Genomic DNA, 17,912 nt, shown 5'->3' with positions numbered 1-17,912 from the left:
TGGCTTTCCAGGTGAATACTCAGTGTATGGAGTCAGTGAGTTAATACTCAGGGCTGCCAGGAGGAGGCAGTGACTCAGCCATGATTTATCTTTACCTTGGTCTTCAGCTAAAATATCATAGATAGTCACACTGAGACGCGGACCTCCCCAGATGGCATCTGGAAGTCTCCGCACCTGCCCACTACTCTTAAAAGTTTTCCCTCTGTTTTCACGTGGAACAAAGCGAGGTGAGTTACAGGTGCGAGTGCCTGTGCCAAATCCTCCGCCTTGGTAAGTCAGTGTTTCAGCCCCTCCCCTCCCTGCGGGGGGAAGGAGTGCTGTAGACCTTCCGCTCGTCCCCGTCACCTACCTGCAGGCCCAGGTGGGACATCACATGGGGAAGGATGGACAGCAGGTAAGGGATGCTTCGAACTTAACTAGAGCCAGAGCTAATTCCAGACAAGCGCTGGGCCCCTGTGACTCCTGGAGAGGACTTCTAAGCCACAGGACAACTGGCCATGTTCCCAAAGGCCAAGTGTTGACATCTCCCAAGCTCACGGAACAAAACAAAAAATCCACTTTGACAGGCCTCTGCCGTGTGTTACATGGATCTCAATCTACTCCAACCTGGATTCCAGCCCCACGAGGACTCCTGCCTTCTGGGAGCCCTGGTAGCGCAGTGGTTAAGAGCTTGGCTGCTAACCAAAAGGTCGGCAGTTTGAATCCACCAGCTGCTCCTTGGAAACCCTATGGGGCAGTTCTACTCTGTCCTGCAGGGTCGCTGTGGATCGGAATCAACTCGATGGCAACTGGCTTGGCTTTGGATGCCGGGGCAGTGTCACGGGTCAGCAAGCATTTCCAGGTTGGCCGGAGGTACTCCCAGGCTCACAGCAGGCCACAGGCCAGGCTTGGCGTCCCCCAGGACCAAGACCACCTAGGCAGGGGAGGTGTTATAGTTGTTGCGGGGGGGGAGCAGACGGCCTCTTCGGCTTCCAAGCCCTCGGTTTCCAGCCTGCTCCAGAAGGACAGGGGGTCCTGGTCCTGCCCCTGCAGGCTGTGTGGACAAGGCGAGGAGACGGGGAGTGGGAGTCACGGCCTTCTGAACACAGCAGATCACCTCTCAGGAGCACACATCTCCAGCTGCCCTTGGCCACTGCCGTCCTCCGTTGTCACCCGCTAGCAAACCTTGGACATCAGAAGGCAGGGAGGGGGCTGGAGACCGTGACAAGGCGGGCTAAGGTGCTAACGCGGGTGCCGTCAGGGGGCGAAGGCTGCGTGAGGTCTCCACCCTGCGGGGAAGCTGGCAGTGGCGGGGAGGCCCAATCTGCGGGTTCCTTCTTCAAGGGAGTGCAGGAGGGAAGGGGAGATGCTGCTCCGGCCAGCTTGGCCCACATCCCACCTGACCTGGGACATGCCACCACCTCACTGGTCCGTTCTGTGGGCCCACCAGCCTGTGGCCCTCTGCGAGCTTGAGGGAGACCTGAGGAGAGGCCGCGAGCAGACAGCTGCCGAGAGCAGAACATAGTTAAAGGGAGCCAGACCCCGATGATGATTCAGCAGGAATACAGGAGCCTCGCTGTCACCCTGCTGCCTTTGCATCACTGCCTGGAGAAAGAGAGTTTGCTGTGTCCCCCAAGAGAGTCAGTCCTTTCCTCTCCCCTACTGCTAACCCTCTTTCCCCAGCTCAGAAAACCTTGAGCCTGAGGATACCCCTAAAAATAGCCATTACTTGACCAAAGTTAATAAAGGCCCCCTCCCTCTTGAGAGGCAAGAAGAGAAGGCGGCTCTCAAAGGAAGAAAAGGAGAGGCTTCAGCTTCCAACACAGATTTTTTTCTTCTGTAAACACAGACATCACTGAAATGGTGGCTGAGCCCACACTGCAGAGGAGAGACGATTAGATAATAGAGCTTACATTTAATGCCCATACCTGTTTATATATTTACAGAAAAGATTCTACCTTGACGAACCGACAACCATCTACGTTCCCCCACGCCCAACGTTCTCAAGTCTTGAACTTCCTGTCAAGGAGCCACAGCAAAAATACTTTTGAAAAAAGCAATAATCCCTAGAAGCCTAGTCTTGTGATAAGATGTGTGAGCTGTCCAGGTGAATGCAGTTGCTGTGCTGTGCCCATGAGCCTGGCAGGGGCCTGGTCACCCACGGACGTGGACACATGGATGGCTGTTCCCACACAAAGCCAGCCAGAAGCGGGAAGGTGGACAAGTCCTTTGTCAACAACCAACAACCCAGAATCCCGGGTCAACAACCTAGACCAAAAGACCTAACCTCTGCAGTCCCAGGAGAGACTTTCTGACTAACGGACAGTTGCTGTCTCATTGGAGACGGTGTCCATCACACCCCCCACAGGCCAAGCAGGAAGCAGCTGGGCTGGCCCCGAGCGGAACACCTAGGAGAACAGATGCATTCATTCCCGACGTGCAGGGGCTCCCTGTCCACCGTGCTGGGAGAAGGCACTCTCATATTTTCTCTCTAGCCAATCTGCTAGGTCTCTCAGCAACGTCGCCTCTGCTGAAGATAAGTTTGTTTGTGGAGATCCACACTGGTTAACAGTCTTGCTCGCATCATACCCTACCTGAGTTAACCAGCTGCAGTACCTGCTGAGTTTCAGAGTCCAGGGAATCCATTTGGTCCAGAGACTCTGCTGGCAAGGCCACCAGAGGGCTCTCATCCAGGTGAATAAATATCACCTTTAGCTTACTCCAGCTGCCACCACTCTGCCCTTCGGTGTCAATGAACTCTACCCTTTACAGATGCCCAGATGACTCCAAGAGGATGTGTAGTCCTTAAAGGGGACTGATGGGGGATGGATTTGCCTGCTTGCAAGCTCCCAGGCCAGCACTGGCTCCCAGGAGTCTCCCAAGCGGTGGGAGTCAGAGGATGAGGGGGCTTACATTGGGTGTCATCATTAACTTACTTAGGAAGGGTTTCAGGGCTTCCTTCTGCCATTTTAGTTTTTGGCTGACTGTCACCCCATCCTTAGAGAAGCTCATGCTCAGCGTCACAAACACCATTTGATCCCTCTTTGAGGTCTCTGCTCCAGTGAACAGAGAAGACCTAGATTTGGCCCAGTATGCAGGAAAGCAATGTGACCCCAATACTGTAGACTCATAGAACTGGGAAAGACCCTGAGTGGTCATCTGGTCTACCTCAGCCTTTAGGCAGAGGCACATCTAAGGCCATGCTGTCTTATTCGGGAACACATGGAGGGACAGAGACTACGCAGACTGTCTGAACCACTCATCCCAATGTTTCCAGCCCCAGATTCCCTCCTAGTGATGCATGGCCTTCACCCAACTCCCACGTCACTCACCAAGTGATGAGAGTCTACTCTTCCTCCCAAGACCAAACCAGGCCCAGAAAACCGTGGCTCTTGGGAGAAAGTGGTAGATGCCATCGTCCCCGCAAACAGGACACAAAGCCAAGGCGATCCCATCTTACCGCCAGGGAAGAAAGGAAATTGCAAAAATTACATTTGTTGGAAAGTATAAACAATATTCCTTTGTATCAACTTAATAAAAAGTGAGGCCAGTGGGGCCTGGCTGAACTCCAGGCTGCTCTCCCCTCGTGAGAGCGGCGGGCGGTCCTCGGCTCCCTCTTCTATGGGCAGCAGGGGTTGTCAATGACCAGCATGACATCGATGCCGTAGGCCTCCAGCAGGTCCAGCAGGAAGCTGCGGTCGGCCTGCGGGTCAAGGCCCATGCCCCGGGCGTGCTCCGCCGTCAGCGTCCTGTCTTGACTGGCAGACACCTCCAACAAGGTCTGCAGTATGCGGTTGTTCTGCTCTAGGAAAAACCTGCATTTGCAAGACAGGACACAGAAAAGGGCGGGAAGACAAGACGAAAGCACTCATCCCTGAATCCACACCGTACGGCGCTGCTCTGTTCAGTGTTCTTTGAATAGTTTCAAAAGTAAATTAGAAATAGCTTTTAAAAAAGAAGAAAACCAGGTAAAAGTTAAAGGGTTATAAGGTACTGGGAGCCCTGGTAGCACAGTGGTTAAGAGCTCGGCTGCTAACCAAAAGGTCGGCAGTTCAGATCCACCAGCCACTCCTTGAAAACGCTATGGGGCAGTTCTGCTCTGTCCTGTAGGGTCGCTAGGAGTCGGAATCGACTTGACGGCAGTGGGTTGGGTTGGGTTTGGTTTCTAAGGTACTACTGAAGCTAGCAAAGAAGCCATTTGCCATTAATCAAAGTGAAAGAATCAGTTAACAATTGGGTTGACTCTGCCACATGACAACACCACGTGTGTCAGTACAACGGGGCTCCAGAGGGTTTTCAATGGCTTGAGTTTTCAGAAGTAGACCACCAGGCCTTTCTTCTGAGGTGCTTATGAGTGGACTTGAGCCACCAACCTTTAGTTAGCAGTCGAGGGCATTAATCGTTTGCAAAATCTCTGAGCAGGTGATGGCCTGGCTGCTGCCAGACTTAATTTCCCTGTTAGGAGGGAGGTTATTAGGGGTTTAACGCAGACTCAGAGAGAGGCCTCCATGCAGTTCTAAAGTCAGGACGTCAAGCAAGCGGGATGGGCGGTAGCAGCAGGAGGCACGGGGCCTAGAGGTAGAGCAGGGACTGGAGACGGTTGTACAACCGCAGGCCTGCAGACAGCACAGGGTGGCAGAGTGCCGCGGGAGCAGGAAAGGACGCCCAGGGGCAGAGCAGGCGAGTCTCTGATCTTGCCACCCTGGATGTAAGTGTCCATTACAGAGGAAGGGCAGCCACCCACAGGCACGGACATGGCAGCGCTCAGCGCCACGCCTGGGCAGTGGTGGTATCCTCGGATTACTTTTTTTTTGTTTTGGAAAATTATGCGCAGAGCAAGATTGAAATGTCGCTCATTTCTGGTGCTATATGAGTAACACCGAGTTTAGAAACGGCGTTGATGGTCTCAGTGTATACGCTGCGTTCTCCAGAGCTCTCAGGGACGGCAGAGGCGTTCGTGGTGGCGCCCTCCTGAAGCTGCCCCATGCTCTGCCCCACTCCCAGACACGGCCACGTCCCTCTGCTGTGTCTGTCGGAAAGCACACTGCAGCAGGGCTACAGCCCCTCGCTGAAGGTCAACACGGTTTTCAGTCTAAAGCCCGCAAGTGCTCTGAGTGTTACTCCGCATCCCCAAAGTGGGAGAGAGGACCCAGCAGGAAGCTGGAGAACTGCTTCTCTTTCAGCTACGATTCTCATCTACTTCACCCCACAGCCTGTGCAGGAAATTGCCGTTCTGAGGACAGAGGCCATGGCGCCCGCCCCCCCCCCCAGATCTGAGGACAGAGGCCATGGCACCCCCCCCACCAGATCTGAGGACAGAGGCTGTGGCACCCCCCCCCACCAGATCTGAGGACAGAGGCCATGGTGCCCGCCCCCACCACCAGATCTGAGGACAGACTTCATTAGATTCCAGAGTTACACTTGCAGATAAGTCCTAATAATGAGGGCAAGGAACAGCCTGCTTAAGGAAGTGATGGATGTGAGTCCCCGGATCCCCAGAGACAGGCCACTTCTGAGCTGTAGACATGTACACCCCGGCAGGAAACCAGCGCTGGGGTGCCCCAGCCCCACCCCCCCCCCCCCAGTCCCAGGACGCCGCCTAGCTCCCCTGCTAAGCACCTGGATGCCCCCTAACTACCCTCAGCACCAGGACACCCCCCACCAACTCCTGGTGCCAGGACACCCTCTAACTCCTCCTGGCCGGCGCTGGGACACTCCCCAACTCCCCGGGTCCCCCAGTGGCATGTCAGGCTCAGGGTGGTTGCACAGCCCAGCTCTTCATGCCCTTGGCAGCGAGCAAGGGCATTGTGGACTGTGGTGGGGGTGGCGGTCAAGGCCGGCGCAGGCCCACAGCCCTGACTCACAGCACAAAGAGGTCCTCTTCACACGGGGTGTAGTCCCCCTCCACTTCCTGGGAGTACAGCAGCATCTGCCTGTGGAGGGGCCACGTCAGACTCAGGACCCCAGCCCGCCAGGCCCTCACTCAGCCGCTGCCACCCCTCCAGGAAACAGCAGCAGCCCCACACCGTCCAAAGGCGGGGGGCGGGGGCAGGGCTGGGAAGGAGGACACAGGGCTTGGGGTCCAAACCTGGGGTCCAGGGCCAGCTCTGCCCTGAGTCACCTCAGGCACGTGACCATCTTCCCTAATAATCTAGGAAATGGGATGATGATAACACCATGCAGTCACAGGATAGCCCACTTACTGGGGATCGTGTGAGCAAACGCATAAGCAAGTCTCCAGGGCTGCATCCACAGGACGTGGGCGCTCGGTGAACAGTGTGCTCACTGCACGCGCCGCCTACCTAAGCACAGTCATCTGGGTGGCACACTGCCCCTTCTTCCTGGCGCCTCAGCTTCCCAAGTCCACGAGAAAGGACTCACACATGCAGCCTCCCACCAGGGCAAAGTGCAGGTGCCTGCTCCCCAGTGCAGGCCGCCCCCCACGCCCACCGCCCGACCCCTCAAAGATGGCGGGACCCACCACGAGGCAGGGACTCTCCTTGTCCCAGCCCAGCGCAAGGACAGGTGCAGAGACCCGTCTGTCCTCTCAGAGCGCCTCACAGCACACCTGTGCCGCCGGGGACCCACCTCTGCTCGGTGAGCCGGCGGAACTTCTCCCTGTCGGCGCTGTTGATCTTCAGCAGGGGCTGCAGGCGGTCGTGGTGCGTCTTCACGTTCTGGTTGTCCACGTAGACGTCGTACAGCTCACGCTTCTCCTCGAAGATCTTCTCGGTGGTGCCTGGGAAGCCAGGGCCGGGGAGGCAGGGCCTGAGCTGTGGGGAGGGGCACCGGCCCGACCCCCGGGGACACGGAGCTGCGTCTGGATGGGAAGCGGGTTTGGGGGGCAGGGCAGCGGCAGTGCTGGGGGAGGAGGGTGGCCTCATACTCACAGGCCACGTAGGACACTTCCACCTCCAGGCTGTCGATGTCAGCCACATTCACGTAGAAGAAAGGCTTGGACTCGGGGACGGTGCCCCCGATGCCAGGCAGCGAGATGTTGGCCAGGCAGCAGCAGCAGTACACTGTAGGGACAGAGGGGAGGGGCTCAGCCATGCCCCCATCCTTCTGCCCTGGAAGCCCAGGGCCAGCACCTTCGCTGCACACCCCTGGGGGGCTGCGGGGTGTTGCTCTGGGCTGTCCTGGCACCGGAGTTACCAGGTGTCCTGCTTCCCACAGCTGTCCCCACGGCCACCCACGATGTGCTTGCCAAGTCCAGGAGACGGTGTTCAGTCTCTCTCCCTAGGTCTGGTTCAAATCTGACACTGTTCACTTCCCGCTTCTCCAAACGCCCCACCCCTTTGGCTTCTGCCTGCCTGGCATCTTCTGGCTCCATCCCTCCCTGTCCCGCCTCAGCCTCCTCTGCTGTCCACTCTGGGCTGGCACCGCGGCACCACCACACCTCCGCTCAGTCTCCCCGGCAGGTTACAGCCTTGTGGCTGTCAGTACCGTCTACGCGATGCCCCCGCATCTCAGACCCCAGCCCGAAGGTCCAGGCCCAGCCATGCAGGGACCTGGGGGACGTCTTCCCAGGAAGGCCTCACGGGGGCCCACACGCCTCACGTCCAACGTTATCTCCCCACCTGCCTCTTCTCGGGCCCCTCATCGGGCAGCCCCCCATCGGGCAGCCCCCCATCTTGTCATTCTAGGCTGTTCCTCCCTTAAACCTCACACACGTCCGACACTCACAGCCCATCCGACACCAGGGGTTCTCAAGTCTGCCTGCTAAGCACGTCTGGATTCTGTCCTCTGCTTTAAGCTAGCCCCTTATCTGTCACCAGACCACCAATCTGTCTCCTGATCCATTGCCTCCAGAGCCCGTACTCTGAAATCCAGATCCAGTTACATGATGCCCCTCCCAGACTGAAAACTCGCGATTGGCCCAAATGTTTCTGAACTTGGTCAGCAAGGAGAAGACGTGGCAGTGTCTGCCCTGGGCCCCCTGGGAAGAGCCCAGACTGGCTTCAGGTTACCTCTATAGCACACGACGCCCACGGGGGGTGGGGAGAATATCAGAATGCGCTTCCGCAGCAGGGCAAACTTCCAGAGGATGAGGATCTGCTCACCAAAGAACTTGATAAACTGAGACATGCAGCCAGCGGGGTGTGTGATCTGAGAACAGAGCGGGAGCGGGGAGAGGAGGCGCTGTTGGAAGTGTGATCAGAGCCATGGAAGACACAGGTGTGCGCCGAACTCTCCCAAAACACCCCAAGTACAGCCAGACGATACTGTAAGGGCTGGTTACTCCCACACAAAATGGTATTTTTCCCTTTAAAGCTTAGCCTTAAACTAGGCATATATAAATCCAACAGGTCCCCGGCACACTGAAGTTTGTGTTTAGGGATCACTGACTGCTGCGGACATCGGCGGCTCAGTGGTAGAGTTCTCGCCCCCCACGCGGGAGATCCAGGTCCGATTCCCGGCCGCTGCACCTCGTGCGCAGCCACGGCCCGTCTGTCCGTGGAGGCTTGCGTGTTGCTGTGATGCTGAACAGGTTTCAGCGGAGCTTCCAGACTGAGACAGACTAGGAAGAAAGGCCTGGCGATCTACTTCCAAAAATCAGCCAGTGAAAACCCTGTGGATCACAACAGTCCACCTGCCATCGATCACGGGGATGGCACGTTTCGTTCCGTTGTGCATGGGGTCACCATGAGTGGGGGGCTGACTTGATGACAGCTGACAACAGCTACTTTACTAGGGTGAGAGGTGCAGAGGAAACAGCTGAACGTAACTGTTTAAAAGTCAGAAATTAAAGTGTCTCTATAGCGACAGTTTATCTTGATGAAACATTCAACTCAGAGCCTCAGCTGAGCGCTGGAAGGACAGATGACGACCAGCAGCCCCAGCTTACTTGACAAGTCTACAGGGACCCGGCCACTGGGTGTATCTGCAGGTGTATCTGCAGGTTCCAGGTGGAACGCCGCCCCGGCTTGGCACACCACCTGCCGCCTGCCCGCCTCTCCCTGGCTCGCTGAATGCAAGGAGTCTCAGCCCCTGAGCGCAGCCTCCTTGGAGCGAGGACTGAAGCCCCATGCTGGCTCTGCCATTTACTGAGACAGCAGCCCTGGAAACATTCATTCATGTTTCCGTTCACTCTCCTTGTCTGTAAAACGGGGAGACGCTCATCTGCCTCACGTGGCTATAAGAACCAAGGGAAAACACACGAAATACTTAGCACGCTGTATCGGCCCAGTATACGGCCACCAGCTCTGTCACTGACGGAACAGAAAGGCTGCAGCCTCGGTGCCACGTGACCTTTCTGCGCGTCACAGTGTCGTCCCCACTCGGGACGCAATGAGACACCTGGAGACAGCGCAGACTCAGCGCTGCGAGCAGGGACTCGCAGCTGGACCAGGAGGGGGCACCAACTCTGAGCCTCAAGGACTCAGCAGGTCCCGCCCTGGTCTGGAACAGTGGGGTGGCCCTCGGGCTGGAGTGAGCACCCCGCAGTTTCCACCTGGCCAGACACTCAGGGACCAACTCCTCCCCAGATGCCTCCCCAGGTTCTCCCTTAGCCTGTGTTCTCTGTGGGGCAGCCCTGGGTGCCACTGAGGTGTCTTGTGAGGGGCCCAGGGAGGGAGAAGAAGCAGGAGGAGCTTTCTGTCCTGACTCATCTCTGTACCTGCCAACACCTCATACTTGGCCAGGGGTTTTGTTGAATGTTAACGGACATTTTCTCATACCAAAGACCAGGTACTTCAGAAAAATACACAATAAAGTAATATTAAAAAATACTGTAATTAAGAGAATATCATAGCTGTTCATCAGACGCTTTATCTTTTGTTCAAATGTCCAGCTTTAAATTATCTGAAGCAACTAATAGACTCCAATGCACTTCTTCTCCCCGGAACCCGCCACCACCAGCTGGCCTCTCATACACAGCTTTGTGCTGTGATGTCTGGGTACCCAGAAAGCACGTAGTTGAAGGTAACTTCCTTACGTTGTAAGAGAACCCAACGCTTGTGTTACCGCTCATGCCACTGTCCTATTCTGCTGAAGGCAGAGCGCAAGCATTTGTTCCGTACTAATTAAAAAGTCATCAGTACTACTGTATCAGCCACACTGTGTGCTGCGAGAGGGCAGGCCGACCTCACCTTCATCTCGGGGTACATGTACCGATGGATGGAAGGAAGCCAGTAGACGGGTGGCAGGCGGCCACCTCTCCCTGGACCAGCGTGGAGCTCCCCTTTCTTGTCCTCGTAGAACGCAGCCAGATGAGAGTAGTGCCCCGGCGTCTCCAGCTGGTGCCTGCACAACACACCCAGCGCACACACACACGTACACATATGCACACACACAGACACGTGCACATGGACACACAGACACATGCATACACACAGACACGCACACAGACACGGACACATGCATGCACATGTGCACACATACGCACGTACACATGGGCACCACAGACCCACACATGCATGTGCACACATGGACACACGCACACGGACACACGCACACACACACAGACACATGCACAGTGGACACATGCACACACGCACACACACACACGGACAGTGAGAACGGCGCTGGCCACGGTCGGCCACGCACACCCTGACCCGTCATAGCACTAAGGGGCAAAGGCCCTGGTACATTAACATGACCCCATTTTGAGGTTGCCAGGGACCCCTTTGGCGCTACAGAAGAACCTCAGGAAAAGCTTGTATGTGGGCCTGATAACCCCAGTGGTGCTGTGTCACAGCCCCCTTCTCATGGGAAACGGACAGAATTAACAGACTGTGACTAACGTCTGTTCTTGAGCACGGTTCACAGGACTGCGTGCCGCCCGGAGAATGGCTGCTCGCGGGGGAAGGAGTAACGTGGGAGCTAGAAAGCCTGCTGAAAGCCACTCTGTCTGTGAACTGTGCTTGTTTGCTCTCCGTGTTGTCAGAAAAGATTAAGGAGAAGCACCCCACCCCCACCCCGCCCTGCCCTGAATGTCTGAAATAAGACAAAAAATAGCTATTATTGGATGTTCCCCATCCAGGGCTCATACTCTCTGCACCAAATACTAAAGTAAGAAAAAGCATCAGCATGCAAACAGATACTTGTACACCAATGTTCATTGCAGCATTATCCACAATAGCCAAAAGGTGAAAACCACCCAAGTGGCCATCAACAGAGAGCTGGATAGACACAATGTCCATCCATACAATGGAGTATTATTCAGCCACAAAGAGAAATGAAGCCCCGGTACATGCTGCGACATGGATGAAGCCTGAAAATACTAGGCTGAGTGAAAGAAGTCGGACACAAAAAGACAAACACGGTATGATCCCACTTAGCTGAAATAGGCAAATGTTTAGAGACCAGAGTTGGTTAGTGGCTACCAGGGGTGGGAGAGAGGGCAAGGGGAGTTTTTGCTTCAGGGACGCTGAGCTTCTGTTAATGGAGGTGGAATCATTTGGGAATGGGTAGTGGTGATGGATGTCCAGCGTGATGAACATCATCAATGTCACTGAATTGTACATGTAAAAAACGTTGAATTGGCAAATGTTTTGTCATATCTATTTTTACCATGATAAAACAATAAAAAAGCATTCGAGCTCCTTCTCTCCCCGCCTCACCTCTTCTGTCATGCTGGCAGGGGTTTGGCTGCCGTAGCCCTGTTCGGCTGCCCCCAAAAGCCAAGAACGCTGCATAGAGACCATGGGCCACCTGGACCATGGAGGACTCGCCTTCAGGCCAAGCGCAGAAGCACTGCAGGTATCGTATGGTGCTATGTTTAGTGGGGGAATAAAGGGTGCCCAAACCCTTGTAGCCCATTTTAATTTTCGTGGTGCCCTACAATATCCATCGCGTTGCAAAGAAAAGGACTCAAAATACAGCTTCACTGAGCAAGGGGCGACATCTTCAAGTATGGCTGGCCCTGGGACAGTAAGTATCACTGGTGACCAAAAATTGTCCATCTCCCAGGGGCCTATCTATGGAAAATAGTGCTGTCACAGATTGAATTGTGTCCCTCAAAAATACATGTCAACTTGGCTGGGCCATGATTCTCAGTGGTTTGGTAGTTATGTAATGGTGAAATCATCTGCCATGATGTGATCAGCCAATCAGTTGTTAGGTGATGCAACACCTTTACTCAGGTCACACCCCTGATCTGATGTGAGGGGAGTTTCCCTGGGGTGTAGCCTGCATCACATTTTATCTTTCTCAAGATAAAAGGAGAGAGAAGCCAGCAGAGAGATGAGGGACCTCATACCACCAAGAAAGAAGAGCCAGGAGCAGAGCATGTCCTTTGGACCCAGGGTCCCTGTGCTGAGAACCTCTTAGACCCAGGGGAAGACTGGTGCCAAGACACGTGGAGATCTCCAATGAACGCCAGGCGCACAGATGTTGAAAGGAGACAAGGACCTTCCTCCAGATCTGACAGAGAGAAAGCCTTCCCCTGGAGCTAGTGCCCTGAATTTGGACTTCTAGCCTCCTAAACTGTGAGCGAATAAATTTCTGTTTGTTAAAGCCATCTACCTGTGGACTTTCCTTTATAGCAGCCCTAGATAACTAAGACAAGCACCTATGGCATTTAGTTCCAAATTGCTGAATGATCTCTCAGGTGGTGATGGGAACTGTGGTGGCCAGTAGAAACTGCTCATTAGCACTCCTCCTCGAGCGACACCCAGGGCACACACCCTGCCTGCCATACGTGAGTCGTACCTGTGCCACCTCCTAACCCACCTTTGGTGATTTACTCCGAGCCTGAGTTCACACCTCAGGGTCAGGCTCTCACTGTCCAGCTGGTAGCCAGCCACTCTCCAGGGTCTCTGTGGCAGAGTGCCGCATCGCCTTCAACGCCCAGGCTGAGGCTGCCCTTCCTCCAGGGAGGTCGCGGACAGGGAGCTGAACTCTCCAAAACCTGCTTGTGGGTTTGTTTTTCTCAGTACAGTGTAGACGGTAGAACGACCTTGAGATTATGTTGAGGTGCAAATGAAGTAGATAGCGTACCCCTGCAGTCACTCAGAAACATTGGGCTCCTCCTTTCCGGTCTAACCCGCAGCGTCTGGCCAGGCTCACCGCAAGGCTCAGAACCACTGGTAAATGGGAAGACGCAGGACAAGCCCTTGATAAGACTTCAAGAAGTTTACATTAAAAAAAAAAAAAATCAACATCTACTCTATTCAAAAAATTACCCCTAAATTGTGTTCTTCTCTGGGGGACAGCTCTGATTTAAGGTTCCTATGCTCTTGTTCTTCCTGGTCTGTCTTGGTCTGGAAGATCCGCTGAAACCTGTCCACCATGGATGACCCCGCTGGTATTTGAAATACCGGTGGCATAGCTTCCAGCACCATAGCAACATGCAAGCCACCACAGTACGACACACTGACAGAAGGGTGGTGGATCTCATTCTGACTGGATCAACAATCGATGCCTATGGAAGCAGCAGCCAAGAAATCAAACAACAAATTACATTGTGCAAATCTGGTGCAAAAGGCCTCTTTAAAGTTCTAAAAAGCAAAGATGTCACATTGATGGCTAAAGGGCACCTGACCTAAGCCATGGCTTTTCAGTTGCCTCATATGCATGTGAAAGCTACACAAGAAAAAGGAAGACAGAATAACTGCCACGTTCGAATTGTAGTGTTAGCAAAGAATATTGACTATACCATGAACTGCCAGACAAACAAACAAATCAGCCCTAGAAGAAATACAACCGAATGCTCCTTAAAAGCAAGGATGGTGAGACTTCGTCTTGCTTACTTTGGACACATCATCAGGAAAGACCAATTGCTAGAAGAAGACAGCATGGTTGTTGAAGCAGAGGGTCAGCAAAACCAAGGAGACCCTCCGTGAGGTGGACTGACACAGTTGCCACACCAGTGGACTTGAGCACAGCAATGGTCATGAAGATGGCGCAGGAACGGGCAACGTTTCGTTCTGTTATAAATAAGGTCGTCGTGAGTCAGCCATCTCGATGATAACTACCGACAACTACCACTCTTGTTTGAGGCCATGCATAAGGAAGCTGTCATGTAACGTATAATAAATGACCACTTTGGTCGGGAATCACTTTCTAATCATTTCTCTCACTCTTACAAATGTTCATGGACTTGTCCCTGGCCGTCGAGTTGTGTCTGATGATCCTGGGAACAGGGCAGGTCTCAGACCCTCCTCGGGGATGTGTCAGACTGGTAAAAGCGAGGTTAGTTCTCAGCAGCACAGAGATGGTTGAGTCCAGAGGTGTTCTCATTAACACCCGTCGTGTTGTTAATACCGTATTTCCTGTGTTAAAGGGGCTGTGTCAAGGGCAATTTATGTAGGAATGATTTTTTGAATTCTTCTTCATTTTCTAGATTTATTTTTGGTTGATTTGCTGCTCAGTTGTCTTTTCTGCTTGATTACATTAAACTTTATGCTTGAACCAATACTTTAAAGAAAAGCTAACTACTAAGTTAGAGGCCCTTTGGACAAAAGGCTAGTCTCAGGACCCGGTCTTTGATGGCCTTAAATACTGCCTGACTGATGGCCCTGGGCAAGGCAGCAGTGGAACGTGCAGTAAAACAAGGATGAATGTGTAAGTTGGCAGATCCTGGATAAATGAATGTTAAACAACTGTTGCATGAAGGCCTCTGTACCTAAACACATGGCATATGTTGCAATAAACACAAGCTGGACCATCCAACCACAATGCCAAGATAAACTGAGAAGTACTGAAACAAGGCTGAGGGTCCTGGAAGATGAGTGGGGCTTAAAGATGACATGAAAAGAGACCTTTCCAGGGACCTCACCGAGGAGGACGCGTGGATTGGGAAAGTACTGCATGGCCTTGTATGCCACACACATCGTCTGGAGATTGTCCAAGAGATGTGACGTTGTAAAGGCTAGAGAATAGCTAGCTTGTTAGATGCTACTGATCTGAATCCACAGGCTTCTGGGCAGGATCAAGACTCCCCTACAGGACCAGAGACACAGGGCTTCTCCTTAAGCCCACAGCCCCTTCGTGGATGAAACCCAGGCATAGGTGACTGTTATGGACTGAGCTGTGTCCCTCAAACATTTATGTTGAAGTCCTGCCCCCTATACCAGTGATTGTGACCTTTTTTGGGAAATAGGGTCTTTGGAGATGTTAGCAATTAATATGAGGCCATACTGGAGTAGGGTGGGTCCTAATCAACTAAGTGGTGTCCTTATAAAAGAGGAGAAGAGACAGACAGACAGACGGAGGAAGGAAGGCATGTGAAGATGCAGCTACAAGCCAAGAAACTCCTGGGGCCACCAGAAGCTGAGAGACAGGACCAGGTCTTCCCCTAGAGCCTTCAGAGGGAGCATGGGCCTGCTGACACCCTGAATTTGGATTTCTGGCTCCAGAAGTGTGAGAGAATAAACTTATAAGCCCCCTACTTTGTGGTACTTTGCTGCCGCAGCCATGGACAGTAAGACAACGACCATGCTGATGTCCACCCTGACACCCCCTGCCCTCCTTACCATGTCCTCCCAATAATTAAGCTGATGCAAGAAGGAAAGACCCGGTGCATCCACAACTGGTCTGAACCAGTCTGCTGGCCGGCTTTGCAAATGCAGAATGGCAGAGAGAGGGCTTTGCAGGTCCAGGAAGGCAAACGCTCTCCCTCCTCCTATGGATGTTGTCCGCGGCTCCCAGTTATGCCCTGGGGACAAGGCTGCTCGTTGTTCTTCCTCCCTGCACTGCCTGTGCTACGCGCTACCCGCTACCCGTGCTGCTTTCGCTTTCCGGGGATGCTGCTGCCGGGGGTGTGAAAGCCCAGGCGTGTGACGATGACACAGAAGATCTGATGCTGGGTCTGGGCGCACCCCTTTCCTCCCACAACTCCCCCTGCCTGCCATGTCTGTGCATGGACCTCGACCATCTGGCCAGAAGGTGGTGGGGTGCAGAGGAAACGACTTTGCTCGAGGGTCAGCTCCTGGCTCCGTTTCCTTGTCTGCTGGGTGGGAAAACACTACCGCACCTCCTTGCTCACTGGGAAGGAGCAGACCAGACAAGGAAGTAGAAAACAACTTAGGAACAGTGAGTGAGTCATTATGAAGGTGAAGTCCTCCAGCTTTGCTGGAGATCAGGGAGAAGAGCCCGTGGCATGTTCTCCTCTCAAAGGGAAGGACGAGTCACACGTGGAGATGGAACTCCCATCCACGAATCCTCTGGATGATAGATGCTAAGAGGAGAGGAGAGAGAGACTCCAACTGGGGACAAGAAAGAGCCCTAAAGGACAGAAGAAAAACTCATGGCTCGAAATGGCCACTCACTAAAGTAACAGCTGTCCACCAGGCAATATTGTCAAAATTACACCTGGCTCTGGGGGTGTACACTAAGATGGGAACTCCCACTTACTGCTGGGGCAGGCACAAAATGGCACCCTCTTTCTGAAAGGTAACTTGGAGTCTGTATCCAGTGGAACCCTGTCGATACCCTGTGGCCCACTGGCTCCGTTTCTGGGAATGTGGCCCAGAGAACTTTGTAAGGATGGCAACAATCATTTGCCCACAAGGATGCTTATGTTTACAGTGGTGAAAAGAACAAATGACCTAAAAGCCCAGTAACGGTGAAATAGTTAAATAAATTGTGAACGAAACGATCAGTTGCCATCAGGTTGGTTCCAGCCACGTACCGCACTTGGTTCTCCAGGAAGTGCATGTAGCGGTACAGGAGGGTATAGGAGGGAGACAGGATGCCCACCGACTTCATGCGGGCGCCCCGCTCCAGCTCGCTCTCCACCGGCATGTTGGCGAAGCAGGCCAGGCCGAAGAAGGGACCCTTTCGGAAATAGCTGAAAGGGACCAAACGTAGAGTGTGGCTCAGAATCACAGAGAGAAATGTTTTTATCTTCGAGATGCAGTCCCAAAGCACGCAAATTAACTGTGTCTAGGGCTCCAAATGACAGAGCTCAGCCTTCAACTTTTTAGGAACCCTTGGGGAACATTTAGTCCAAGCCACTCAATCTCACCAATGAGACAACGAGATCACAGGCTGGCCAAGGACATACCTCAGGGGCCAAGACTTGGTCTCTGGCAGGCTTGCCGCTCAACCACCCTGGACCAGGGATCGTCCCTTCTCCTCTCCTGCACCAGAGCTAATGACTTGAACGGAGAACCAGAACAAAGACTAGTCTTCAGGACTGTCTACAACTAGACTCTTTCATTAGCATGAGCAATGTGGATTTCCCTCCCACTTCCTGAGTCTGATAATTTCCATAGCACATATGATCAGAGCTGTCATTTCATTTTCTTCCCCTTTCTCCACTTGTATTAGTCATGGTTTCAGCCCAGCCATGAGGATGAAGCTTCCTCGTTACCCTTAAGTTCTTTCCGTTGGTGTCTCACAAACATCTGAATGCCCCCCTACACAACTATAATCTGGCCTCCTTAAGGCTGGAATTTCAAGTTTAAGCACAGAAATGTCTTAAGTTAACCCAAACTGAACTAAAACTCCATCCTTTCATTAAAACCGGAACTCTAGTGAGGGTCATTTCCTTTCTCAGAAGGGGAGAGAGCATCTCTGGTGGAAGTTCTGGACTTCTTTGGGTCATGAAACCCACTGGGCAATTCTTGCTGGGAAAGCTGACGTAAACACAAAACTGCACACACGTTGTCAGAGCCCACAAGCTCTGGGGAAGGTGCAGGGGAGAGGGAACAGTTCACAGAAGACTTCATCTGCAAGTACTCACATGAAATCAGACTGGATCTTATGAGACCCACTAGCCATAGATTTGAACTCAACCCCTTCAAGGTCAATGTCCTGAGGTAGGCACCATTCCACCATGTTTCCTGTGGAAAAAGGAAGATGAGAGAAACAAAATCATTCAGAGAAAATGGCCTATTCCAGGGCTTAGCACACGTGGCTTCTCAATAAACGGCCCGCTGGCTCAAGCTGACAGAACCACCACAATGTTCAGTGGCTCATCCCATCCCTCTCGTGCCTGCTGGTCAAGCTCCTGAGTTACCCAGATGGCCAGCAAGGGACCTCTG

General features: G+C 53.3%; 1 protein-coding gene across 1 annotated transcript; it reads right to left on the bottom strand.

Moving 5' to 3' along the window:
- Nucleotides 1-1,182: 1,182 nt before the first annotated feature.
- On the bottom strand, nucleotides 1,183-17,711 carry DENND11 (DENN domain containing 11). The gene is made up of 8 exons (XM_023736872.1): nucleotides 17,612-17,711; nucleotides 16,556-16,714; nucleotides 10,071-10,224; nucleotides 7,950-8,088; nucleotides 6,870-7,001; nucleotides 6,568-6,718; nucleotides 5,844-5,912; nucleotides 1,183-3,794 (listed from the first exon to the last, which is right to left on the bottom strand). Exons 1-8 carry the CDS (start codon nucleotides 17,704-17,706, stop codon nucleotides 3,599-3,601), a joined length of 1,095 nt encoding a protein of 364 aa, XP_023592640.1. The 5' UTR covers nucleotides 17,707-17,711; the 3' UTR covers nucleotides 1,183-3,598.
- Nucleotides 17,712-17,912: the final 201 nt, after the last annotated feature.

The sequence above is a fragment of the Trichechus manatus genome, unplaced genomic scaffold, assembly GCF_000243295.1.
Source record: "Trichechus manatus latirostris isolate Lorelei unplaced genomic scaffold, TriManLat1.0 scaffold00093, whole genome shotgun sequence".
NCBI lineage: Eukaryota > Metazoa > Chordata > Mammalia > Sirenia > Trichechidae > Trichechus > Trichechus manatus.
This window is presented reverse-complemented; position numbering and strand designations above follow the sequence as displayed.

Excerpts from the sequence above, each read along its gene's own strand:
- DENND11 (XM_023736872.1), bottom strand. The coding sequence starts at position 17,706 with ATGGTGGAATGGTGCCTACCTCAGGACATTGACCTTGAAGGGGTTGAG. Across the intron at positions 10,225-16,555 it reads TTCCTGGAGAACCAAGTGCG|GCACCAGCTGGAGACGCCGG; the intron begins GTACGTGGCTGG and ends TGTGTTGTGCAG. Across the intron at positions 6,719-6,869 it reads GGAAGTGTCCTACGTGGCCT|GCACCACCGAGAAGATCTTC; the intron begins GTGAGTATGAGG and ends CTGGCTTCCCAG.